Below are 27,354 nucleotides of genomic sequence, written 5' to 3'. Positions count from 1 at the left end.
AAGTGAGAGCAGATAAACCTACATTCTTTTTAAAATCCCTGTTGTGAGAGAGGATCCGTATATAGGTACTTGAGCTACAGCTGCTACCTGACAAGGGATAATGGCTTTAAACTGAAAGAAGGTAGATTTTGATGAGATATAAGGAAGAAATTCTTCACTCTGAGGGTGGTGAAGCACTGGAACAGGTTGCCCAGAGAAGCTGTGGATGCGCCATCCCTGGAAGTATTCAAGGTCAGGTTAGATGAGGCTTTGAGCAACCTGATCTAGTGGCAGGCATCCCTGTCCATGGCAAGGGGTTTGGAACTAGATGATCTTTAAGGTCCCATTTCCACCCAAACCATTCTATGAATCTACGATTCTCCTGTTACGAGGTGCGAATTTGATGCTTTTTTTAGTTCAGTCATACCAAATGCGTATAGCCAACATCGTCCATGCTTCTCTTTTTTGTCATTATTTAATTAAAGAACATGCCTGAGAAAAATGCAGCTCCTCAAATATGGACTGTCAATTATTTCAGTATCTTTGCTTGATCATGAAATCCATTTCTTCATGTATTTTCGGCAGTTTTAAGTATTTTCATGGGTTTCAGAGAATAGGATTTTTTAGACATATTTTTCTCAATATTTTTTCAGTTTATGTATTTTCTTCTTTTTTCTACTCTGGATCAGAATAGGTATTTCTGAGTTCTTTATTTAGTAATACATGAAAACGTGTCAGTGTAAAAGTATTCATCATGACCGCATGTTTATTTTTTAATTCAGTAAAATAGCTTTCTACTTTCCTATTGCCTGTTTTTCATTATTCACTTTTTACGGCTCAGGATTCGGCCGATGATCCTTCACTTTGACCACATTAATGATTTGAACCCTAAATTCCATTTTCTTCAAAGTCACACATTTGGCAGCCAATATTTTGACCATACAAAAATCCCACATGTGGTTGGGTCTTTACATGATCTCGCACACGTCCTCAGAACGTGTCTGAAATCCTTAGACTGTAATCTCAAATTCCATCTAAATCAATCCATTATTTGTGCTTTTGTTTTTCCCCTAGGCTCCAAATGCAAGCAGTGCAAGTAAAATGTATGCCATTGATCTCTTCAGATCACAGAAGGCCATTTAGAAAACATAAATACTTCTTTACACCTCAAGTGCCTAAATCCAGTGGCCTATTTTAAATCAAAAACTGAAGAAAGTGAGTCAGGAATTAATCCATAATTTTGTCGTCTACTAGGCAAAGTAACTTGCTTCAGCAGGGGAATCTCATAACAAAACAGCTACTTGAATTGTTTATATGCCATTAATTTTTTTGGCAGTTACATTATCAGTAGCAATAGTATCTGACTCTTGCTAGCTCTTTGCTTTAGCTTAGGGCCTTAATTGAATTAAAGAGTATGAACATGAAAGAAGTTTCAAGGCTCCCCTGTGTGTAACCTCTTCATGCTAAAATGGTGAACAATTAAAGGAATAAGGTCTTCTTTTTTTTTTTTTTTTGCTTTTGCAATTCCCAGTTGTATTTATGTGAAGAAGACAAGGCAACTTTGCTATCCTCTGGATGATAAAATTGGGGTTGATTCTGCCATACAAGCAAAGCAGGTCATTGCCTAGGGAAAAATACAGGAAGAATTGAATCTTCTGTAATTATATTGGGGATTTCTCAGGGACAGCAAAGGGAGTCCTGTTTGTCGAGGCAGCAATGCCTTAAATTCAGCTCTGGACAGACAAGGGGTTGGAACGGCTTGTTCAGGTTCACAGGATCAGTTTCTGTCCCCTGAAACGTGTAATACAGAGGCCCCTTTATAAGAAGAGGTGGCATTATAACAAAACAGGGTAGCTTATGCATTGCTGTAGTAGTGATAAAATGAAATGCTTGAATTTGAGATTTTGCTTTTGCTTAAAGCATTTGTTGATGCTTTAACCCACAAATTTTAGTGGGTTGTTTCTGGTTTTTGTTAAAAATACAAAGTGGCACACTCAAAGGCATCTGAACCATTAAAGATATGACCTCCTAATCATGTAGCCTGCTCCTCCCTCGTGCAATTTATGGAGTTTAAGGAAGCCATACTTGGAAAAGGGATTGCATTTGTAGTGATCCACTATTACAGACAGTGACCCAGTATATTTAAAGCAGGCTTTAAAAAACAGTTTGGAAAAACAGGTCACAGAGTTCATGTTTGTGCTGTCATCAGGCCAACTGTTGTGCCTCAGACGGGAGATACAGAGCTGTGACTTTAATCTGTGCAGGGTAGCCCTAATCACTGATATATATAGACAGTCACATTATCAGCTGCAAGGTGGACCTGATCGCTGCTAAGAGCCCAGCTCCTCTGTTGCACCAGCACTCTGCCTGGTATAGCTGTCACAAGCAGGCAGCAAAAACATGCTGAGGTGACCGATGCCCATCTGTCCCATTGGTCCAGGAGCTCTCTGCGGCAGGCCCCACGCTTGGGCTCACTCCTACCACCGCAGTGACACGCTCACAACGCAAACAGCCTGACGTGCGCCATCCTGGAGAAGGACCGCACGACTGATGTGCTCCATCTGCTAACGCACGTACAGCCCGCGGGACCAGACTAGAGGTGGGCAGTCCGAGGTAAACCCCCAGAAGTTATATATTGTCATTATCAGCACCAGATGTTTACCAGCACTCCGTAAATTTGCTTCTCCTGGGTCTCATGGGCACGGAGACTTTGTGGTCTCATGAAAAGGGCCATGTGCTGTAACTGAGGGTGAGGAAACACGTACCAGGCTAAAGCAGTGTTAATCAGGCGTCAAACGGGAATCATACAGGAACAAAAAGACTCTGCTGTCCTGGCTTTTCCTTCTGAGCATGCCTGTGGATGCAGCCTGTGCTATCCAAGCCCTCTGCAGCTCTCCCAGAGGCAAAGTGGCCGGGGGTGTTGGTCATTAGCCCAAAGACCCCTCATCTCAGGGGGCAGCTAGTTAGAGCTGGGGCCAAGCAGAGGGGTATGGGAGAGCCTGAATAAATTTGAGAGGAGGAAAGGGCTGATTTTTTTTTTCTTTTCGTAAAAGGCTGTGCTAAGTAGAGGTAAAAACAATTAGTACTCTTTTGTCAGCTCTGGGGTGTACAAATGACATGCCTAAATAAATTTGAAATGCTTCACTACTTGCAGTTATACATTGTCTTTGCTTTCCACCCTGGCAAGTTGAAGAGTGTTTACCATTTTTATTATTTTTTTTCCAAGGGACATCCTTGATTCTCTTCAAAGAGAGAATCTTTTCAAAAAATTCTCTTCAAAGAGGGAACCTGCGCATATGAAACTGAAAGTAGAAATGATTTATTTCTCTTACGGAGCAGGACTTTATTTGTATTAACAGAATGGTCCCAATTTAATAGGAAAACTTTTAAGTCTGTTAACTGAAAACATTTTCAGACTTCTTTCCTTCATTTGATTCTCTGTTTGCATCTAAGTTGTGAATGACTTGTTGAGGAAAGTGTCCATTGAACTGCGTTTTATCAGTGCTGTAATCCATGTGGTAAGCTACTGGTTTTTAAAGTTTAACATTTCTTGTTTTTTATAATGAAATATGCCATTCAAAACTTCAACTATCTTGGCATCAATTTTTTTAAAAAAAAAAGTTTAGTTCCTTTAGTATTGGTAAAGGCATTCAAATAACTCAAGCTAGCAAAGGGATGACATTCATTGCTGTTTGTGTCGCCTGATTCGCAAGGAAGAAACAGTTAGTTCAACCATCCTAGAAATAAAAATCATTGCTCTTACAATAATGTATATATCTAACACCCTTTGAATTGATCTTTCAATATTTCAATAATTCTGATAGCTTTTAAACCCATTTGCCATGTGCATGGGGTAACCACAGTTCTTCAGTTCTAGGACTTCTCAGACTTACACGCCAAAGGGCTACTGAGAAGATACAGTTCCCTACAATCATCCTCTGTACTCTCCCTCTCCACAACACCTGATCTCATACTCTGCCATTGGCAGGAAAGAACTCATCTGTTTCCCAAGCTTTTGATGCTTTGTCAGTTAAAACTGAGAAAAACAACAACCGTGAATGTCAGTCAGTAGGTCAAAAGCCAGGTGAAGGAAAAGAAAATTGGCTTAGTAAATTTTAAGGGAAAGGTTTCTAAATCATTCAGCACAGTGAAAAATGTTGTAAAATCCTACTCTCTCCAGAGAAGTCCATGGCAAAACTTCTGACACCAGAAGCCTGTTGAATTTGGGATCTGCACGTCAGCAAACAGCCGACATTAGTGCACAATAAAGCGCTGACCTTACACTTCCAGAACGGGAAGGTATGGATAAACAGGCTGGTCACCTTCTTTTCAAGGAGTCAGTGCGATTGATATATAATCAATGAAAAAATTAGTAATGATAACTATAAAAATACTTGGAAAGGACTCATGGCAGTTATAAAAAAAAAATATCCCACTGCCTTTGTTTCATTTGCTTCAGAAATGAATACATGTAAAATTCTCCTCCACCCTCCATTAAACAGCCGCTTGGTCTCCAATCTTTGGAGTTAATGAGCAACACTATTGCATTTTTATGTGACCATCCATACCTTTATTTACTACAGGTAATCTTTTATGTCTCTGTCTTCACAGAGGAGGGTGTTTACCTTTATTGGGAATAGTAAAACTGCTATTGTGTTTGTTCTAAAACCACTGATGACATAAGCATTTCTGTGGTCAATGTTACTACTTTATAGATGGAGTGCAGAAGGTACAGCAAATTTCTGGTGTTTACAAACAAAAGGTCAAAGTGATTTGAGATGATTAAAGATGATTAGATTAAAAATGAAATGAGATCCACAGTTATCAAACACACTAAGAGCTGGCAAAAGGTGACATTTCCATCTGCACCCTAAGAAAGTGGGATTCTTCGCATCATCAAAGCTCTCCAATGTATTGAGCCCTCATAGCTGTTGTGTTAGTCTGAAGGTTGTAACTACTTTTCTCTTCAAATCTCGAGCAACTGAAGTTCATCCTTGTTATACTTTTGGCCATGGGCTGAAATGTTGAGGTTAAATCAGCAAAGGAGAAAATGAAGGTTTGGTTCATCATTCTAAGACTGTCTGTTTTGTGTTGAAATCACTGCAGTAGTCCAGCAACTCAAAACATGTACACGAAAAATCCAGGTTTCAATCACTGTTTCTTACTGTAGATTCCACTACCTTAAGAAAAAAAAAAGATGACCAGTCTTCAGGAAATATCAGCTATTACTAAGCCATGTTTATATAAACTAGTGAATTTGTCTTTGATATGAAGTAGGAAATTGCATAACTGACAGCCATATCATTTCCTCTAGGAGTATAGCAACTGAAGGAGGTCTCTTATGATCACTCCTGGACGTCCCTAGTCATTTCTTTATAGTGTGATATCAACACAGACTATCCAGAGGGTATGCATCCACACTGGCGGTAGCTTTGCACAGATCTGGAATTTTTGGAGAGGGGAAAATTGTCAAAGTTTGTTGTTGTTTTTTTGTCTTTTTTTTTTTTTGTAATTTTATGTGAAACAGAAGTGTTTGAGTGCTGGCAGCACTAGCTCTAGCATGGCTTTACTGAAACCATGCTGCCTGGTAGATGAGATTGAAGCACTGAGCCGGTGGGAGGAGATGACTCTACAGGAAATACCCTACAGCTCCAGGGTAACAAAACTGAGTGGAAACAATGAAGGCATGTCTACAAGGAGGAAAGGAATGTGCTGCAGACATTCCCTGCCTTGGCCTTGCACATGTTGGTTTCTTGGTATGAAGTATAGCAGTTTCGGGGCCTGAGCTGGCTGCAATGACGTGGCATCAGCATAAGGCTGAGACAGCTGGTGGAACTCCACCATGTTCTTGTTCCATAGATGTGCACGGCTTTAGCTCTCCCTTCTCCCCTCTTATCTCATATGAATTTCTACTTGCTCCTTCTCCACGGACTGCTAGCTGAGTTGTGGGGTATAAAAAGCCAAGGTGAAGAAAATGATGGCGCAAAGACATTTTATGCAGATCTTTAAGGGATGCTTTATGTGACTGCTGTATCTCTTATGTAATTTTTTATAAGCAGGCTTTCATGAAGCAGTGAACTTAAAAAAAAAAACAGGTTTGAAAAAAATCATAGAGTCCTCTTAAATAATTTAAAAGTGAATTAAGATGAGAAAAAGAAAAGGAAAGAAAAAGTTCTGAAACAGCAGGTTCATCCTCTGCAAGCTCAGGATCTCGTATTAATGCATCGCGTAGTTGTGAAGAAAATGGCTTTCTATCTTTGCCTGTATGTTAGATCCCGCTGGAACACTCTGTTCCCTGCTCCCAGGAACACTTAATGCTGCTTGAAGCATGTGTACCCAGCGCTACATGGAAGAATCGAGCGGCTCCTCCCACACAGCCAGGCACATCTCCTTTCTATTGTCAGGGGGGTATCAAGCAGCTTTTTGTTCCTCTGCCTCTGGAAATGCACCAGAGAAAAACACGGGGGGGAAGAATGGTCACTGTTTGAAGGTGGTGTTGGAAGCAGAAGACGAAAAGACTTAGATTGCAAGATTGTGCTTTTTTAGATTCATAAATGCTATGCATCTCTTTCTTTTCTTTTTCTTTTTTTTTTAATTAAAAAGTGTGCTTTTCTTGTTTTTTATCACCGGCCTGTTTGAGACGTGGTTAATCTAAATCAGAACTAATGTCGTAATTTTATAGAGGTGTATGTTTCTGCTGTGAAGATTTTTGTTTCTCTTTTAGTTAGTCTTTTCCGGTGTTCTTTAAAAACAATGGAGGGAAAAAATTCTTTGGTTTTTGGTAAGATAAAAGTAGACTACTGCTTCTGCTTCTATTTAGGCCCCTCTCCCCCCTTCTCCAGTGTTATCAGGGATGCTCATGTAAGCCACTTGTACTAACCGTCAGATAGTTCTTGTGTTCTGTAAAAATAGTACCATCAAAACCCAGGAACTATTTTTTCCTTTTTTCTTTTTTTTTTTTTCTTTTACTGAAATTGGCGATTTATAGGCAATACAGGACAAAGCAGGTTCCTCAGTTTGTGGCACATGTGGCACATGTCTCAGAAAGGAGAAAAAGCAGGCAGTGGGAGCTCTGAGATGCAAAGTCTTGGGTTATGTGCCCTAAAATCATGATCCTGTTCATTTGCAATTGTATGGATAATCTCATCAAAGTCAGTGAGATTACTCACATGAGTGAATTTAGGAAAGCAAGTTACTGAGCATTCACGTTTGCTCATCCCTTCTGGGGAAGGAGTTTGAGTTGCATGGGGACTGACCAAACAGATTAATTTTGGGCATGCAACATGCAATACCATCCTGTTAAACAGACGAATGACTACATTTTCACACAAGTAGGTTTGAAGTGTTCACACATAAATGTAGTTAAATGCCAATGTATATACAGTTACACAACCAAGTAAGAGCTGTGTATCTGTGATTTTTTAATTCTTTTTTTCCACCTGATTATATGCAGAAAATCTATCAGTACTCAAAGGACAGTAATATACAGACTCTCAATGTGATGCTCCCTCAGCCTGCCAAATCCATCCTAGAGAACTAATTGTATTAATTTTTGTCCTGAGAATTCACAGGCTAAATTTCTGTCTGAGACTGATTAAAATGTCTGAGTTAATACCATTGCAAGGGAAAGAAAAAGCAGTAACAAGAGCAGTGCCATGACTACAAATGATAATGGGAAAGAAAATAAGTTGTGGTAAGTGTTGGCTAGGAAAAATGAAAAAAAAAAAAATTAAGTGTCTGTTTTTACAGCAATGTATTCATCACATTGATATGCAGGATTTAGATATGACAGACTACAATGAAGGAATAAAAAAGCAGCTAATGTGAAATCATTTGTCCTTCAAAGCCAGACCTTGCACTGAATGAAACGTGTGCAGGAGCACCCGATTTACAACCAAAAAAATCACGTTCATCTTTGGCAGAGGGATATTACAAATCTGTGAGGCAGGTGTGTATGTCTATCTACATATTACAGTCACTGTTTTACTGTTTCTTCTGTCTTAATAGTGGATAGTGAATAGCAATCTCCTTTGTAGTCTCTGCAGGCCTAGCCTAAAATCTCCAGTGTTACCATTACAAAATGTCTCCATGTTTTGCTGTTTTGAGGTATTTTTGAGACAGGCAGATTTGCTGAATGTGCATAGCTAGTACTTAATAATTGGTCCAAAGGAGCCATCCATTTGAAAGTCTGTCTAGTTTCTAAATCAAAAACCTAAAGAAAGCTGCTTAAGACTTATTAATGACATAACTGGAGAGTAAATGGAAGGGTTTTTTTCTCAGATATTTTAAAAGACTTTTAAAAATCTGTCTAGATTTTTTTAACTACATACACACTGCTAAGGAAAAATGAATACTTGCACAACCAACATATTGATTTCTTAAAATTTTTAATTATTTTAATGAAATCCCCACTTAAAATCTGCAGACAATCCCAGTTTTAATTCTAACAGACAGGAAATGCTGTTATAAAAATATAATTAAAATCCATGGGTTTCAGCTAATATTGTTAGGCTGGTGGACTCTGCACTGCATGGAGCTCTGCTCTGGAAATGATATCTTTGTAAAAAATATGCTCAGATGTGTTTAGGTGAATTGGATGTTTAGATCCCTATTCTGTGGGCAAACATTATGCAGGCTACATCATAATCCACAATGTTTTTACTGTCCTTAATGTAATAGTCGACAAGCTTGTTCTAGCTGTAATCTTGTTTCCCTGCTGCTGATTTCATGCGTCCCCAACTACTAGCATAAACACCAGAAGAAACCAACTCCAGGTTGTGCTCAGGACACGATTTGTCATTGCTGTGACTCTTGCTGAGGGTGATGACCCCGCTTTGGGCCTTCAACCCTTCAAGAACATCAGCTAATTTGATGCAGGATTAAACACAGGACTAAATGCTAGTCCTCCCCCTGCTTCTTTAAACAGCTTCAGCATCACGAAGAATCCCTGAAATGCCTAAGTGGGTGTTGGGATATTCTTCTTCCAGCAGGTCACCTCTCCTGGTTCTCCCTCCACCCGACCATCCCCACAGTGACCAACACAGGCTATTCTGGCAGTCACCAGTGAGTGCAAGAGCCCATATACAGCCACTACAGACAAGGGAGTTTTGGAATGATTTCAGGCCTTCCTGAAGCTATACTTCAGGCCAGAAACGAAAACTGTGGGAAGCAGAGAACCGTAAATCTATTTATCACCCCTCCCATCTGAGCTGCACCATGAAAAATTTCAGGAGAGGTAAAAACCTGGAATTTGAGATGACATCATTGATTGCAGAGCATGACAATAAATGGTTAAATCATTCTCTTCACTTAAAAGCTCCTTTCACTTTAATATTATTGTTAATAGCTTTCCCATGCAGGATTGCACTGTTGGATTGTTTATCTCATCTATATTAGTCTCTCCTGTTTTATTCATAAGTGCATACAAATGAAAAAATGGATGTGTAATAATGGTTATGAATAACTGTGTTATGAGGAGCTCTCTACTGACAAGCCTTCAAATCATCTGCTTCTATTGTCTTCTTAAATTTTTGTTGTTACTGGATCCAAACTATGATTGCTTTGTTTAAAACAAGCGTCTCGTGTGCTGCCATACTTGCTACTATCTCACTTGAAAAAAATTCATCTTTATAACAAAAGCAGAATACTATTTTCTGAATTAGCTTTTTATCTGCTACATGTGCATGCTGTCACACGCTGTTTGCTGAAATCAAAGCAACAGCATAGGAAAAGCCTTCTGATGAATCTGTTCTGGATAGATTCCGGTTTCTGCCACCTGAGGCTCATGCCACAAGGAATCTCTTCTCTGTTGCGGTCCCCTTGAAATCACACTTACCCTCCACAGAGCAAGCCTTTTTCTATATGGAGTACGTGCAGCTGAGTTTGTCATTTTAGGATGTCATGAACTGTTTTTCCTGAAACTGCTTTTGCAGAACATGCTGTAGTTATAACCAATGCTGACCACTTCCCCTCGCCCCTCCGAGCCTCTCCATCTCCTCTCAAGCTTCCTGCAGTGGCAGAAGTGTTTGTCAGGCTATTGCTGGACTGCAGAACGGGACTCTGGCTTACGGGACTTGTCCCACTTGCTTAAACAGGACTGTGCTTGTGTGAGAAACGGTCTGAGGAATTATTCCTTGCCTGACAGACCAGTCTACCAACATGGAGCGGGCGTGTGTGGGTATGTGTGTGCGTGCGCATACATGAGCATGTTGAAGGGAGAGGGGGGTTCCCAATGTGGTCACAAATCAGACTTTTGCCCTTTCTCTGACTCATACCAGTCCATCTTATGCTTTCAAAAGCAAGACTTCTCCATTTTGGAAGAATATGCAACTGACTTCTTCACCCCCACGCTTTTTCAGGATAAAACGCTCATTGCTACAACACTGCGGTTACTTTTGATGTCGTAACGCTGGGTTGAGAGAAAGTCTTACAAGCAGAGCTGAAGAGCCCTTATCGCTGCCGCACCGCAGAGCGCCACTTCACAAACGGGCTGGATCCATCAGACACTCCTGAGCCCAGCTCCGAGCCTGAGCTCAAGTCCAAACATGTCTTGTGGCAACACGACATGAATGGCAGCCGGCCCTCAAAGACTGGCTTTAGGGAAAAAAATGAGGCCAGCCATACCCCTTGACAGGCTCAGAAGGGCACTCACCTTGCAGCGAGGGGGGCTAATCCCTTCTGTCTCCATCTTAATCCAAATCGCGTGGCCAAAGTCTTTCTGAGAAGGACTCCAGTATCACCGCCGTGGCTTGAGGGGTGCCTGCTCGAAAACTTTACAGAACAAGCTGGGAACTCACAACCAGGCCACGGGGTCCTGTGGGGAGCAGCGTGGACACGCAGGGCTGGCTACAGACTCTCTGGGTTACATCTGCCTGCTGGAATAGCAACTTAATGTCTCTACAGCGATAGAGTCAATAACAACTTAATGTCTACGACGTATTGAGAGCAAAGACTAAGGAGAGCTAAAACATTAATATGTTTTAGGCATCCTATGGTAAGCTTTCCTCTGCAGAAACAAAAAAAAACAAAACCAACCTCTTGCTGTATGCTTTCAAATGCTTGCTAAATGACAAAAAAAAAATGTGGCATTTTAATAACATCAACCTACACTAAAAATAAACTCTGTACACAGAATGGATTGTTGATGTGTTTTATGCATTGGAAACTACTTTTCAGCTAACAGGTGAGAGAAAGCTTATGCCAATGTAAGGCACATATACAGATTTTTGGAAACAAATACTAATTGTTTCTCAACCATTACTTCTTTATTAGGTCAATGCCAAACAGTGCAAAACCATAGCTAGAACTGACAGTGGAATAGGAAGAGAACAGATAGAACTCTTTTCTACACTGAAAGGCTTTAATAAGATACAGCATAAAAAGCCTGTAACACCTTCACACTTTCTTCCATTTCCTTATTCTGTCAGGAATAAAATCCTAACCAGGAAAAAAAAATCCATGCTATACGTGTAGTGTATTTATTTTCATAAACAAATATATATTAATTCAGACTCTAAGACCAGAACAAATTTTTTTAAAATCAAATAATTCTTAATTCTTCTCCTTTGAACTCTTGAATCTTCCCTCTTACCATAAAGAACACTCAGTAGCTTCCTTCAGAAAAAGCTGGGAAAAGAGTGTGTTGCAATAGTTGCAGGGTGTGTACGTGTGTGTGTGTCACAGATAAAAGCAGTTGTATTTCTATTACTTGTTTCCATTATGACAGAACTCACAAAGTGCTAGGCTCTCTCCAAACCAATGGTGAGAAACAGTTCCTGCCAAAACAACATGAAAGAAATGTTGCAAAGGTTGCATTGTGTTGCTTAAAAGTTAGGAAATATCAGAAGCTGGGTTGCCAGTACAACCTTAATTCAACTCTTCTGCACATATTCATTCTTATCCAGTCTTTAATTACACGATCACATACTCTTTTTCTTTATTTTCTCTCCCTAGGGCCTCTGCTTCATTTAAAGTATCAGATGGGCTGAATAAGGTAGTTGTTAAATGTTTACGTTTATCTTCTTCAGCATCCTGCCGTTAAGGCACCTGAGAGGATCTTGCACTGTTGACCAAGTGAACTTCCTCCTCTGTGTCTAGAGCTGCAGCGGCAGGAGCAGACAGCTGGGACCTGGCCAGAGAAAGTAAGAACCACTTCACATATCCCCAAATGTACAGATGCCAGAGAAGCTCAGAGCAAAACAGTAAAGCAGTGAGACATGCTGGCACGCTGACAGGAAGCTAAGGTACGAACCAGCAACAGGCTAAGGTACAGCCAGTTTCTCTGATGTTCGCCACCGAAGTCCTAGCAAGGAAAGCTGACTTTCCCTGATCTTGTAAGCTGTATGCCGAAGTCTTCATCATTGCTAACGGCCTGCATACTTTAAAGATGAGGATCTTTGGGAGCATTTCGCAGAGAGGAAATGGCAGCAGCTCCTCTGCTATCCCACCATAGCACTGAGATGGAGGCAGACTTGCCTAGACTGGGAAAACAAAACGGTTCTCTGCGTCAGCAGCTCCTGTTACCTTGTTCCCTCCCATAGGGATGAGGTCGTGCTGGCAGACACCTCACAGAGCCTCAGCCTCAAAGTTACGCTTGAACTACTTGCTGCCTGCACAGTAAGAACACCGAGGCAGTTCATTCCTCGCTGGTAGACTGGATGTGTATGCACAGCCATTTATCCTTTGCACAAACAAGACCCTCTTTATACATCCTGTAACTGTTTGGAAGCAATAGGAACTATCAAAACTTCTTAACTGGTAAAACAGTCTGAATTTATTAACTTCGCAGGAGATTTGAAGGAAAGTCTTTGATGGCCTAGCAAACTTTTTTCTTAAAAAAAGATAAAAAAATCTTTTAACTTTCTTCCCCTCTTGCAGAGCGTGGGATGAGGCGCATGCTGCCACATTATGTTCTTAAAGTACAATTCAAGGGGGATGATTCAAATCTGAACAGCCTTGCCGTCCGTAACAGTTACTGCTGTAGCAAGCTGAAGAGAGATTTTTTAAACCTCCTGTCTTGGGGTGCTACTACATAAGACCACTTATTTACTTGAGAGTTCCTAAAACTCCATCTGAGCATTTGATTCTGGCTGGAACTAAGAGAGACCAGAAATTGACTCAGATAAAGCTCAGGTCCAAGCAAAGGTGGCAAGCATTATACTCTTTTTTTTTTGTTATTGTTGAAGTATTTCCAATATTTATTTTGTTGTAATTCTGATGCTCTAACGTTAATTTTGCCCAAGTGATATTTTCGAGCAGGTTGAAGGAGGTGAGAAAAATCTGCTTCTTCAAGGTTTGAAAGAGAACAGCAAATTCCAACCTATGCACAGAACACAAACGGCAGCTCTGGACATACCTGAGAAGAAAGGGTGGCTGGTACCTTTGGAGCAGCAAGAGGAGAGGCCAGGCTGGCAGCTCCTCCCTTCTCACAAGACAGAGAGACAGCTCATGATCACTAAGGTAGGATTCAGAGGTTAGTGGTGGGAAAATAGATGAGACTGTGCTCTACAACCACACCAAGGTTTTTAGTATGCAGTAAAGCTGTGAGCTTAAGCTCCCAGGATTATCTTTTGAAGTTGTTTTGCCGATCTCCCTTGCGCCTAGACAGTCAAAGAGTCCCTCGAGGCTGAGAGTCTAAGATAGAATAGACCCTGAGTGCAGAGAAAAAGACCAAAAGCACTGTTCAGATACATCTCAACACCAAATGAGCAAAACCAATGTATTTTAATCTTTTATTTAAATCATTTGCACATATTTTTATAGATTTCATTACTGAATTATTTTATTTAAAAGAAACCTTGGAATTTCATTGTTTATTATTGTGCCTTTAATGGCCCAATTTCTGCTCTTTGACTGGAAGCATTGTACATGTAAATATCGGGCTGTATTTCATTCACAGCTTTGCATAGGGGCAGGGCATATACCCTAGGGGAAGAATGAGCTTTCTATCAAAGAAGCTCCACTTTGTGTTTTTACAAAAAAAAAAAACAACAACAACAAGAAGAAACCAATTACTGTGCTTCTTTCATTTCCCCTTTAGTTTTGCAAACAGGGAGACACATGGCATTGGGAGGCTTAAGGCTTTACACTCTTCCTGGCTATTGGTACCTGAGTAATACATCAGTAACACATCAGTTCTCTTGCCCATCCTGGATTTTTCTCTTCAAAGCAAGCGACAGAAAAGCTGGGATAATCGTATGGTCGCAAGAGAAAGCATGCTGTTGGGCAGCGTGCACAAGCTGCTGGGAAGACTATAAGTTGTATTTCTGGAACATCCTCAAAGAACCAGAGCTGAGGTCTGGCAGGTGGCCTGTGTGAAGGCACTGCCTCTGCTGACCAGTGTGTCATAGATCTGGGCTGATCAATGGTCTGGGTTGAAAGAGACCTTAAAGATCATCCAGTTCCAATCCCCCTGCCACAGACAGGGACACCTTCCACTCAATCAGGTTGCTCAAAGCCTCATCCAACCTGGCCTTGAACACCTCCAGGGATGGGGCATCCGCAATCCCTCTGGGCAACCTGTTGCAGTGTTCCAGTGCCCTCCGCTTTGCTTGCACCTGTGGGCTTGGTGGCCCACCAGCCGCCCAAAGGAAGGGCTTTCACTCTGCATGGTTACCCCTGCCTGGAGATCCCCGTGTGAAAGCGACCTTAAGGCCATGGTAAGCAAATGCGAGGACAAAGTCACGCTCGGGACGCCCGGGGCGCTGGGTACAGGAGCCGTCCCACCGCGGCACCGAAAGACGGCAAAAGCAGAAGAGCCACGTCACGTCCGGTAGCTATGGGGATGAACAAATACTGATCTTCGAGCACGCCCGCTGCAGCTGCCTCTACGTGGGGAGACGAGTACGAGCATGCCCCCGCGCGCAGACAGACCAGCCGCCGGCTGCTGAGCCGACGCGGGGCACCGCGCACCGAAAGACCGGAGACAGACGTTCATGCGCCCGCGCGCTCTCGCTTCCCCCCCACCCCAACGGGCAGAGGGGCGGGCGGGCAGTCTCCCTTCCTTCCTTCCTCCCCCTCCGCCCCCGCCGCTGACGTGGCTCTGCTCTCCCCAGAAACAGCGCACGACCGGCGCTCCGCTCCCAAACCGCCGCGCGCCGCCGTGCCCACGCGGCCGCCTCGCCCGCCGGCCTCCGCGCGCCCCTGCCGCTGGCCGGCTCCGCGCCGCGCGCTCCCACCCTGCCCACGCCGGTGCCCAAGTCGCGGTCGCTGCTGCCCCTCGGGCGGGACCTGCGCCGCACGGGCGCCCTCCCCGCTCCCTCCCGCGCCGCGACAGCGCAGCCGCTGCTCACGCGGCTCCGAGGGCGGGAACCCCCCCGCCCGTGCGGGGCGGGCGCGCTCCCCCTCCGCGCACGAGGAAGGACTCGCGCGCGCCGAACTCCGCGCGCCCCCGCGCACCCCGGCTCTATTTGTTTACAACCGATTACGTCAGCCCCCCTCTCGCCCGCCCCGCCCAGCGGCCGGCCGTCACAATGGTGCGATCGCTCGATTGGCGGCGGCGCGCCCCCGGCGCCCCGACGCCACTTCCGGCCGTGGCGGCTATAAGAAGCGGCGTCCGGCAGGCAGCTCCCTTCGCCCCTCGCAGCAGGAGATGCGGGGTGCGCTGCTGCGGCCGCCCCCCTGCCGCAGGAAGAGGAGGCGGAGGCTGCCGCCCCCGGGATGTGATCTGGGCTCCGCCGCCCGCTCCTTTCCCAGTTAGAGCCGAGCCGCGCCCGTCCCGTCCCGTTCCGCTCGCCCCGCGCCCCGTCCCGTCCCAGCGCCGGCCGCCCCGGAGAGCTGGCTGCCGCCCGCCGCCGCCTCCATGCATCCCGCCCTGTACACGCGGGCCAGCATGATACGCGAGATCGCCGCGGCCGTAGGCTTCATCTCCAAGTTCCTGCGGACCAAGGGGCTGATGAACGAGCGGCAGCTGCAGACCTTCAGCCAGAGCCTGCAGGAGCTGCTGGCAGGTGAGGGCGGCGCGGGCGCGGCGGGAGCCGCTCCCCCTCTCTGGCTGGGGGGCCGCCTGCCCGGGCCGGCGGGGTGCGGGCGGCACCTCCGGCCGCGGCAGCGCCGCGCCCCGCGGGCGGCCGGCCGGCCGGCTGGAGAGTGGGGAAGGGGAAGAGCGGCCCTTCGAGGGGCTGGAGGCGCCGCGGCGGCGAGCGGGTCTCCGCGGCTGTGGCTTGCCCGTTCCGTGGACCCCCGGTGCCGAGGCGGCCCCCGGCGGGTGTGGGCGGCAGGAGCGGGCTGTAAACAAAAGGGACTCGGGCGTCGCGCAAGGCAGCCCCCCCCCCCTTGGCTCCGTAGACAAAGCTTTCGGAGCAGCCCGGACTCGGGCTCTGCTCCAAGGGCTCCAGAAGGAAAAACACTCCTAAGTTGTTTTTTGTCAAAATTCAGCGGTGGGCGATGAGTCTCAGTTCCCATTTCTTCTGGAAACATCTCATAGCCACCCGACAGCTCGGGTTAGGATCAAATACCCAGGGTTTCTTCGCTGCCCTGTGGGTTTCGTAATCCCGAGCTTGTGTCCCAGTGCGCTTGGTAGTGGCTCCAAGTAGCCTCAGACCGATAGGATTTGGGGTGGGATAAAACTCCTAAGGTGAGTGGAGTCCTTGGTATCTCGCCCTGGAAAACAGCCTGGGAAGAGCAGTGGTGAAATAAAGCTTGAGTCAGTCGTTAAATGCTGCCCAGCTCCCTCCCTAGTTATTTTTGGGTGTTCTTAGAACGTGAGGAACTAAGCACGGGTGTGATCTCAACGGGATGCTGGAAAGGTGCTTTTTTTCTTCTTGGTTCTTGGAGTTTTGAAGCCCTTGAGCTTTTTTGCTGTGTGTGTAATCACTTCTGTGTTTTTGTAGTTGTTTCTATGAATGCCAGGAAGTTGCATTTCACTCCTTTCAGATGGCGAACATTGTTCTCTGTATATGGTAGCACGAAATGCTAACTTTGTACATGAGTAATTCCCGAGGGACGCTGCACTTAGGCAAATCATCAGCGAAAATAAAGGCTGTAATGATTTCTCAAGTCACTCGATACTAAAATAATAAGCTTTTCAACATCTTGGGGTGTGAAATTTACAAGAGAACAATGATCACTGCACGTCTTCTTGAATACAGACTTAAGGAGGATAATCTTTTTTTTTTATTTTATTTTATAGAACATTATAAACACCACTGGTTCCCAGAAAAGCCATGCAAGGGATCAGGTTACCGATGTATCCGGATCAACCATAAAATGGATCCTCTCATTGGACAGGCAGCACAGCGGATTGGATTGAGCAGTCAGGAACTGTTCCAGCTTCTTCCAAGTGAACTCACTCTATGGGTTGACCCGTATGAAGTGTCCTATCGTATCGGAGAGGACGGCTCAATCTGTGTGCTGTATGAAGCTGCACCAGCAGGAGGTAGCCAAAATAACACCAACATGCAAATGGTAGACAGCAGAATAAGCTGTAAGGAGGAACTTCTCTTGGGCAGAACTAGCCCTTCCAAAAGCTACAATATGATGACTGTATCAGGTTAAGATATAGTCTGTGGATGGATCACCTTAAAATGGATGGATAAATTTGGTTTTTACTTTGGGTGGGCACCTCTGGGGATGGATTATGGAATTTAAACCATGTCACAGCTGTGAAGATCTGGCACACGTTAGAGTGGTATACTTTAAAGTGACAGTGCCATAGTTTGGACAGTACCTTTCAGTGATTTAATAGCCTGTGAGTCAAAACGATTGCAGCTTGCTAGGGAGTGAAGAAGATCTAGGAAGGGTCAGTTTCTCCAAGACATCTTACTTAATTTCTACACCAATTTTCAACCCCAATCTGTATTTATAAAGTGATTCTCTGCAGTAGGTCTTGCAGAGTAAATTTGCACTATTACATTTATTAATTGTTAGCATTTTTGGCAGCTCAGTAACAAGACTTACGAACACCATAGTACTGGAAATTTTATTTTTCAGACTTTTACCTAGCACTTACAAATATGTATAAATGTACATAAGATAAACTAGTAAGTATGACCTGGGGAAATGGTCAGATCTTTACATTGGCCTCAAAAGTAGCAAGTGATCAGAATCTGCCATGGCAACAGGCTTTAAAAAGACCGTATAAAGACACTGTCTGAACTGTGGTGTTAGCACCAGCCAGCTATCTGTACATTTGCTAGCTTGTAGTTTTCTAAGACTGAGTAAACTTCTTATTTTTAGAAAGTGGAGGTCTGGTTTGTAATTTCCTTGTTCTTAATTGGGTAAAAGTCTTTTCCACAAACCACCATCTATTTTGTGAACTTTGTTAGTCATCTTTTATTTGGTAAATTATGAACTGGTGTAAATTTGTACAGTTCATGTATATTGATTGTGGCAAAGTTGTACAGATTTCTATATTTTGGATGAGAAATTTTTCTTCTCTCTATAATAAATTGTTTCCTATCTTGGCATTTTAATTAATCTCTTGTCGTGATTACATAGGATCAGTTAAACTATTTTTGTCTCACAGTAGAAGTGAAATAGGTACTATAAAGGCTTAAGAACATCGATGGCACCCTTGATGCTAGGGAACACTTGGTACAGGCATGGATTAATGAAGACCTCGTATATAATTGCTTGGGAAGTTTAGGGAAACACGATGATGTACATGTCACTTTAAACCTCTTAAAATCACTCAATGTGGAAATAACTCCAGGGCCAATAATTCCAGGATATGAGGAAAAGGTACAGAAATAACATCCACCAAAGATGACTTGAATAAATCCAGAGGATTAAAGTTTACTTGGCTTCCTGATGAAGGATATAGCAAGCCTAAATGTCCATTTTGACCTACTTGCTCACAAGTTCTCAGTTCTTCCCTGATGGATTCCCTGCTCAATAAGAGTTTCTGGGACAAGTGTCCCTTAGCCTTAAGAGCAGGTTAACCACTCTACAAAAAGGTTGCTCGCCTTTTGCGTTCTTCAGATGCAAGACTTTCACTTTAGAAATCATTAAGATGGGATTCAACAAAAGGTATGTAGATCTTTTTTCCCAAACTTAAAAAGGTTGGTTGAGGTGGAGTGAGAAGCCCATACTTATATGTGTGTTCAGAGTTAATGAATGATGTGGAGATGTGATTCACTTAAGCACCACACTAATGTCATTTGTATATGGCACAGTGGTTAGTTACACTTGAGAGAAATTCCTTACCACTTTATTTACACTTGTTAAAGTGCTGGAGTAAAACTCAAGAACTCTGTTCCTTATCTCCTGTGTACTTTGTTCTGTGAGTGTTTAATAAAAGGCATACCCAACTTGATCACTTCAGTTATGAGAACTGCTGCTGTGGCTCTGAAGGAAAAGAAAATCATTACTTGCCAACTAAACTCACTAGCTATGGGTGGAACTGAGCTTCAGGCTTGCCATGCACTGTGGGAGCTCCTGCTCAACTATGAGCCTTTACAATGTGGCAGTAATAATGTGTCGTATCTCCAGTTCAAATCTTTTGTCTTCTGATCTGTAATATAACTGATTATATATAAGCAAAACATAAGACTTAAATGGTCTACCTTTTTTTACCAATTTCTTCCCCACTGGTTTGGTGTGTTTGTGGTTTTTTTTTTTAATGGTCAGATTTACAAATACTATTTTTACCATGATCTGCATATGTATGTCAACATTCAGTACTTCAAAGTATTGCTAGGGCTTCTCCAGTACTGTGACTTTCTGGCATAGACTGGTAGAAGCGTGAGTGTTCCTGAAGCAGTGAACTTTAAAGGGCTTGCTCAGTACCTGAATCTGGCAATAACAGATCTATTATCAAAGCTTCAGAATGAACTTGCTTTAAAGTACAGGGGTTACTCATGTGTGGAGTCAAAGTTTAGGTTCGCATCTTGATACCTTATAAATTCTACTACTTTTAAGATGACGCTTTCAAGCTAGCTCTGTAAGCAAGAGGTTTATTCAAGCACTAGGAGTACTCAAAGACGTTTCTGTTGCATTACATGTTCACAGACAGCGTAAGTATATCCAAATAGAAAAACATGGAGCTTGGCTTCCTGTAGAAGTATATTAAACTTTCATGAAGCTTGCTGCTGGCTGAGCTGTGCTTGGTATATTGTGGTGCTGCTGCCTATAATCCTTTCTGCTGCACAGTGAGAACAGCATCAGAGTGGGTAACTGTGTCGTTGGTCTTTGACATGAGCTGTGCACGTTATGAAAGCATCAGCTGTCGGTACTTTCTTTTTGATAAGTTAAACATAGCTTTGTGAGGCAGCAAGTGTTCCATCTGTGAGGCTGGCATGTAACACTGAACCAAGAATGAGCCCGCTCCCTTAGATGGTTAACATTTTAGTCCTTTTACGGTAGGGTGCTTTCATTCATGGCATAATTTTTAACTGCAGCTGTAACTAGTAATTGGTACAACCTGTGTCCTCAGAGTTGTTGGGATTTCTTCCAGCTGGAATTTAAATATACCCCAATGTGCACACAATGTGCCCTTGTCTGATTTTGAAAGTACTTAGCATACTGTGGCAGCAGGGCATAGGAAGGACTTCTGAGAGAAATGGAGTATGTAAGAGGAGGCTGTTGCCAATCCTATGTTTCGGTGCAGGTAGAACAAACAGTGTGCTAAGCTAAGTGCTTGCCACTGTTGAATTTCGTTTTGGGTGCCATTATGAAACCAGCAAGGCTTTTATTTTAACACAAGGCTTTTATTTTAATAGAGATGAGAGAGCCCATTCAAGACCTGCTTGACCAGTGCACGTTAGTTAAATTAGTTGGACTTTCCTTGTGAAGCACTGAATAATCCTGTTCTGTTGGTGTTCTGAGGGCAGGCTCAGCTGTACGCAGCTTTAATGTTACAGCTCCTCCTAGACTGACAGACCAGTCTGCTAAGACTTGTTGACCATCCAGGGCATGTCTTTATAAAGCGTACAATTGCCTTCTAGTTTATTCCAGGTGAGCAAATGTTGTGGGTTTTTTTTCTCACAGCATGTTCCCCCCTGTGGTATCAGATCCTATGCACTCGAGTTTTGTGTTTCATGTTTGGTAACGATGCTTCTCCTCTAGAGAGTTTTATATATATCCTGTAAGAACCTCTGTTCTGTTCTCTTTGCAGTTGTTTGGTTTTTGTTGTTGTTTTTTTTTCCTGCTTATTCTGGAGATGTACATCTGGCTTAAGCTGTCATTTGGACCATGATCTTTTTTTTTCTTTCTGTAGATCTTAGGGTCAGGCTTAGGTCTGAATAGAGATGTGAGGGCTTTCATTCAATTACTAATAATGCTGATTTTCGTTTTCTATTTTTCTGATGACTCTGCAAAGATTTTTCTGATTGATCTATGTGACAGGCTTCATCGTGCCACAAGATTTTCTTATTATTGGTTTGTTCTGTCAGTCAACATGAGAATTTGGAAATAACCTGCATGAGGCACTCTTCTGATGTGAAAATACCATCATCGGCTTCTACTTTTTCTGTATCTCATATTCAACCAGTTTGTAGGATAAAAAAGTCTTTCCTATTCATCACTAAAGAGAGTCGTCTTGGATCAGAAGATCAAGTTGTGCTGTCTTGTGCCATAGGTAGTGATGACAATAATTTTGAAGGCTAAATATTAAGTGTGTATGCTCTAGATTGCCTTCAGTCTAACTGGGTAAAAGAATAGCTTGAGAGATGATTTCAAAGCAGGGGGAACTGTACTGCAGCAGCAGGACCTTACAAAACAGTTCACTGATGTGCAAACCATAAAGAATCCAGTTAATGCTCCTGGAGTGGTTGGTTCGTGCTGATGCTTGTAAACATTTCTGTCACCAAATTAAGCAGATGAAGTTTAAGATTAAGTCATCGAACATGAACACTAAATCCGCATAAGGTGTCCTTCTAATTAACCTTGCTTACTTACGCTGGGAGAATGTGATCTCTTGTTATTGTGCAGGTTAGCAATGAATAAAATGAAGAACATTGCTGCTTTTCTTTTTTGTGTATCTATGTAAAGCTTGTTTCTGAATTTCTATAAATCAGTAGCATTCCACATTTTCAAAGTTTCCTCTACTTGATGCCATAATTTTTAGGGAAAATAGTTTATATTGGCAAAAGCTGCCACTTGACTGCAGAACATTAAAACTGTTTTTAGTGTAAAGAGTGAAACATGTATAGACTGAAGATAAATAGCTCTCCTAAAAAGGAATGTATATTTACACATTCTTGGTGTAATAGCAGAGGTTATTTTTACATGTTTCAGATTTACATTCCAATGTGGCATAAAGTGAACATTGTGAAGCAGGATGTTAACTCAGTGGCTTTCAAGGGTTGGTAGAGCAAGCTGGGCTTAGACAGTAAATGCTGTATTAATGGTTAGCAGTGACAATTTCATCAACATAGGAATTGCAGGGTGTAATTAACATCAGTTGCTTTGACACTGTGCTCTTAATGTATGGTTTCAACCTTTCTTTCAGTAGCAGTTGGAGAATGTACTGTGACAAATTATTGCTGATACAAAGTAGGTCAACAGTAAAATGGCTGACTTACCATAAATGAACAGATCTAAATTATTGTAACTTAACGTCCAGTGGAATTTTCTTAGTGGCTACATCTTCTGTACCCCCATGTTTCTCAAGCTCGACCCTCGTATATAGCTTTTCCTAACTTCTTATTTCCTCACCATTTGATGCTTTTGTCTAAACAAGACGACTGTTTCCTCCCAGCAGCTGGGAAGAAATCCGCACGAGCAGTAAGGCTGTGTGCCTGACGGCAGATATTTGCCCTGGTAGTATTGCCATTCTGCGACTGCAAAGCTGGCGAGGAGAAACGACTCTCAACTAAGGCAAACAAGTCAAATGCCACATCTTCAAATTTTGAGATTTTTTCCCCTCAAAGTGACCCTTGACAACACACAAGGAAGGGAAATGCGACTGGTGATACTGGATGAGAAAAATCCCAGGCTGAGGGAATGTCGAGTACATTTTTTGCAGAGGGAAGTGTTTTTACCTTGCGATTCCTGCGATCAGCCACTCAGCATCTCATCACGGCTGGTGACAGCCTTTTAAAGTTTTCTGGAAAGATGTAGCTTTATTTGATGCTTTAACCTCTCGAATGTCAGGAAACAGCCTCTCGCTTTGCAGTTTCTCTGGGGCGTTGTAAAATCCAGTGTGATTGTTTTATGTGCTGATTATATAACTGAATAAAATGATAAACAAATGAATCTGTTGTAAGGATGCAAGGGAGGAGAACAGCATTCTTGGAGCAGCCTTGAATATATGCCAGGAGCAGCAGTGTCTGAAATGCCCGACAACCGGGGCAGGACTGAGATGCTGCCCAGCTTTCATGGTTGGGTTCCAAGACAGCAATGCTCACCTAAAGGGCTAGAGCATGGAGCTAAGGCTTGGGTGCAGCTTCCGACTCCAAGATGGGCTTAAAAACAGATTTCTAGTACTAGTAATATCATCTGCTGACATCAGCTGCAATTAAGAAATTCCAACAGTGTGCCCGTGCTGTTCTGTGTTCTATGAAATTCTATTATTATTGGGTTTTGTAACCTAAGAACGTGTAATAATTGGTGTCTTTGGAGTTCTGCTGGCCAAAGGTTAATTAATGAATTTTTTGTACTTTAAGAAGAATATCGAAAGAGCATATTCCTTCCATGCATTGAAGTTTAAACTGAGTTTTAGTTATATATACATATACACACGGGCACATATGTAAATTTCTTGTATAAATATATATATCTACACAGACATATTCAGTTATTAGAGTCTTTTTCAGTGGGTCATCCTGAAGTTCCCTGCTTGCTGTGATTTAATTCACAGGTCACCACAGGTATTCTGAAGATTGTAGATTCACACAGACAGGGGAAAATTACTATCCTTATTCACTTTTTATGCCTTAATACATTGGTATTAAAAGGAACATGTATTCCTATGTTTCAGTTTTTTGAATGTGAATTTACAGCTCAACTCAATTTGCTTGTCAGTTGAGCAGATTTTCCAATTTTTCTGTAGAATTTTGAAGCAAATTGTAGTTGTCTGAAGGAATGATTGCAACATTTTAATCAATTTAATACCAGCCTGAAATGAGCTCAAGCTAAGATACTTTTAGAATCTCAATTGTATATTACTGTAATACTTTGTAACGCAGGAGGGAGATTTCTGTGGTTTCTGGTAAGCAGTTGTCTGAACCATCAGCAAAAGGTGCATTTTGGTTGATCCCAGCACCCTTCCCTAGATGAGTGCACCAGAACAGTTGCTTCTGTCTAGTAACATTCAAGTTTCTATACTGTGTAAGTTAGAAATTTGTTTACAAGTGTGAAAGGCTCTATATCGTAGCTGCAAAATAAAATCAAACTACCCCTGGGGTACACCTATTGGTATAACGTTATACTAGTGATATTAACCAACCTTTGCAACTCCACGCCTAAATTTAGCTGGTATTATAATAATCTCTTCTTTTAACCCCTGACTGCTCACTTCCTTTGTCATTTACAGCCTATCATCTAACTCCCCAGCTTGCAGTCAGCGTAAGGTCATTCTGTTTGTAGATTTCAGATCAGTAGGGAAAAAATAAGGCAGTGGAAATAGCAGTATCAGTCTAGATCGTGATGACATTAAATCAAATGATAAATTTAGTTCCATGTTTGTAAATTATCTGTTTCTGTGTGAAAAAGGTACCAGACTCTAACTTTTGATATTTATCATACTTTATTTGTTGTCTGGGTGTATTTAACATGGATGAGGGTTTTGTAAAATAACTGAGAAAAACCATGTGGCAAATACATAAGTACTTTCCAGAAGGACAGCTGAACAAATGTATCTGCTTGATTGTTTATCCAAATGTTCCTGTGACTATCTTCAAAGCTTGCAGAATTGACAAGTCCTGCATCATGAACAGCAGAACACTGACTCTGAATACTGAAAGTGATAGTTTCCGCAAGTATTCAGTAGAAAAATATATGCATGTCATTCAAATTTGAAAGCAACACTCGTAGAGTTTGCTGAAGTTGAAGGTGATTCCAAGCCAAGCTGATAGGTGTACGAAATGTCTCCTGAGTTATCAAACTGACGTAACCTCATGACTAATTCTGCAGTACAAGTATGTTGATTTCCTTTTCTTGCTCCTAACCCCCTATCTCCACGAGCATCCTTTTGTAAGCAGCTTACAATCAATAAAAGGAAGACTGGAATTCCAATGTGATTTGCACTTTTAAAATCTAAGACCCTAGCCTTTATACATTCCTAATTTTACCGTTATGAGTGGCGTGAAGCCTTTTGACTTATTCATGTGAATATGTCATACGCCCTTCAGTATTTGATGAGATCAAGTATGTGTCAAAAGCTTTCTCAGTGAGGCAGAGATGTGTTTTTTGTTATTTCCATAGGTGCTGGGAGGCACATTAAAATCTTTATTATTGACTGAAAAGAAACTTTCCTCTTTATTACTGTAGAATAGAGATAGTGAATAGGCTGAAAAGAGAATGCTGCACACCTACTGCATCATGATCTCATTCTCAACATGATTGCCTCGGCGCTTGCCAGTTCCAATGTTCATGAGTCACACTCCAGTATGTGATTTGCTTAAAAGCAATAAATGTCAGCACTTTTATTTACAGTCTGCCTTTGAAGATTTGGAAGTCCTAACTTCAACATATTTTTTATGTGACTGTGAAGGCTAGGAACTAGCTTTACATTTTTCTTTTAAATGAAAGATGAAAGCCTTGACTGATGTACTGCTAGATCCGACCTGGATGCAGCGGGTTAAGATGTGTAACTACCCAAACCCACTCCTTCCTCCACTGTGCCAGAAATTACCGTTCTGGTGGGTGGAGTGGCAAAAATGGCTCTTCTGACTCTTGCTCAAAATTAGCTGAAGTTGTTAGGGTTGGTAGAGTTGTGTCACGTCAGACCGCGATGCCCAAGACGTGGTGGGAGCCCCGTGCTGCCGTCACATCTGCTGGGGAGCTGTCAGCCTCTGGCAAACGGCTACGGGTGTCAGGGATGCGGTGGGGTGCGGTGAGCTCCGTGCCTTGGTGCAGGAGCCCTGCAGACTGCTGTTGTCACCTGGCTGCGAGAGCTGGGGTGCGCGAAGCGAACAAACACATGCTGAAATTTTGGGAAGAGGTTGTGTATGATCTGTGGGGGAGGGAAGGAAGTGGAGAGAGGAAAAAAACCCAGACAAATAATCCATATGGTGAGTCAGTGGGAAAGAACTGAATGTAATTCCAGCCTAATAGTGACTCATAGTCCCATTGTTTATAGTTCTTGAGAAAGTGTCTGATCACATAGACTCTAACGTACACATTCATATGCTGTCCTTGAGGACAAACGAGGGAATTTACAGAGGGGAAAAAACCCAACAAGCTTTTAATTGTAGCTTACCTCTTTCTTACATATATTTGAAAGTTTCTATTTATTCTAAATCTCATTGCCCCAGACTCCTGTGCTGATAAGCTTGGCAAATTTTGTTTGTAAACTGAGCATGCTTGCTAGAAACCTCACCAGCATTGTGCAGCTGCGTTTGAGACACCTATAGGAACGTGGAGTGCCGCTCCGCAGCGTTCGTGTTATATGCTCGTTAGGTAGCATGGCAGCAGTACTTTGGGAAGCTGACTCCACACATTCGCAATTCAATGGATGATCCTATCCTTCATCTTCATGGTCCTTGAGTTTGGCATGTGTTGGACTGCGTCCACTGTTACTATATATTGCTGGAGTCCAAGATAAAGGGCAGTGCTGATTTGCAGGAATTAGGTTCTCAAGTGATTATTTTCTCTGCAGGCTGCTTTCCAGATGTAGTTGTAGGCAGTGTGGGCTGCAGATAACATAAGGTCAGTGACCAGGGGAGCTGCAGTGATGTAGAAGACAGTTAGTGTATTTGTGGCAGTGATGGGGTGTAATATAAACTGCAAAAAGGCCTTTTTGGCTAAAGATTTCTAAAGAAAGAAACCTTTCCAGCGGAAATTATTCAGGGAGAGGTAATTGTGGTTGATTGACTGTTCCCATGGTGGATCTGCATGTTGCCCTACCTTCTCGAGAATGATCAGGTTACTTAAAACGTTTAACGGTTCAGTTACTTACACGCTGCATGTATGTAGAGGTACGTTCATGCAAACATGCAAGAACCTGAGTTGTTGCTATGAAAGAAGAGATTGGAGTGGCATAAAATATGTAAGAAGCTTCTGCAAATACCTTGGTATGGTTAAACAATAATTATTGTGTTATATTTATGCAAAAAGTAGTGGACAAAACCAAAGGCAAGAAAGCACTCTGTGTCCTTTGCCCTGAAAACAGGGAGATTTCTGATACTTGGGATTTTTATCTGAAGTTCTGTCCTTTGGAGAAATGGCAATGAGAAGAGGAACTGGAGAAACTGAAGGATGGAAAGTCAAATGAAAGTCTGAAGTTAGGGCATGTTAAATCTCATTACAAAATGCTCAAGCCATGAACAAATGTCC

The 27,354-nt window shown here is 42.6% G+C and overlaps 1 protein-coding gene across 1 annotated transcript; it reads left to right on the top strand.

Annotated features, from left to right (window-relative positions):
- Positions 1–15,746: 15,746 nt before the first annotated feature.
- Positions 15,747–18,389, top strand: BTG1 (BTG anti-proliferation factor 1). The gene is made up of 2 exons (XM_086610020.1): positions 15,747–15,926; positions 17,108–18,389. The coding sequence occupies exons 1-2, from the start codon at positions 15,779–15,781 to the stop codon at positions 17,470–17,472; spliced, it is 513 nt and encodes a 170-aa protein (XP_086466146.1). The 5' UTR covers positions 15,747–15,778; the 3' UTR covers positions 17,473–18,389.
- Positions 18,390–27,354: the final 8,965 nt, after the last annotated feature.

Source organism: Tauraco erythrolophus, chromosome 4 (assembly GCF_009769465.1).
Source record: "Tauraco erythrolophus isolate bTauEry1 chromosome 4, bTauEry1.pri, whole genome shotgun sequence".
Classification (NCBI taxonomy): domain Eukaryota; kingdom Metazoa; phylum Chordata; class Aves; order Musophagiformes; family Musophagidae; genus Tauraco; species Tauraco erythrolophus.
The sequence above is the reverse complement of the archived record's forward strand: the minus strand, read 5'-3'. Positions and strand labels throughout refer to the sequence as shown.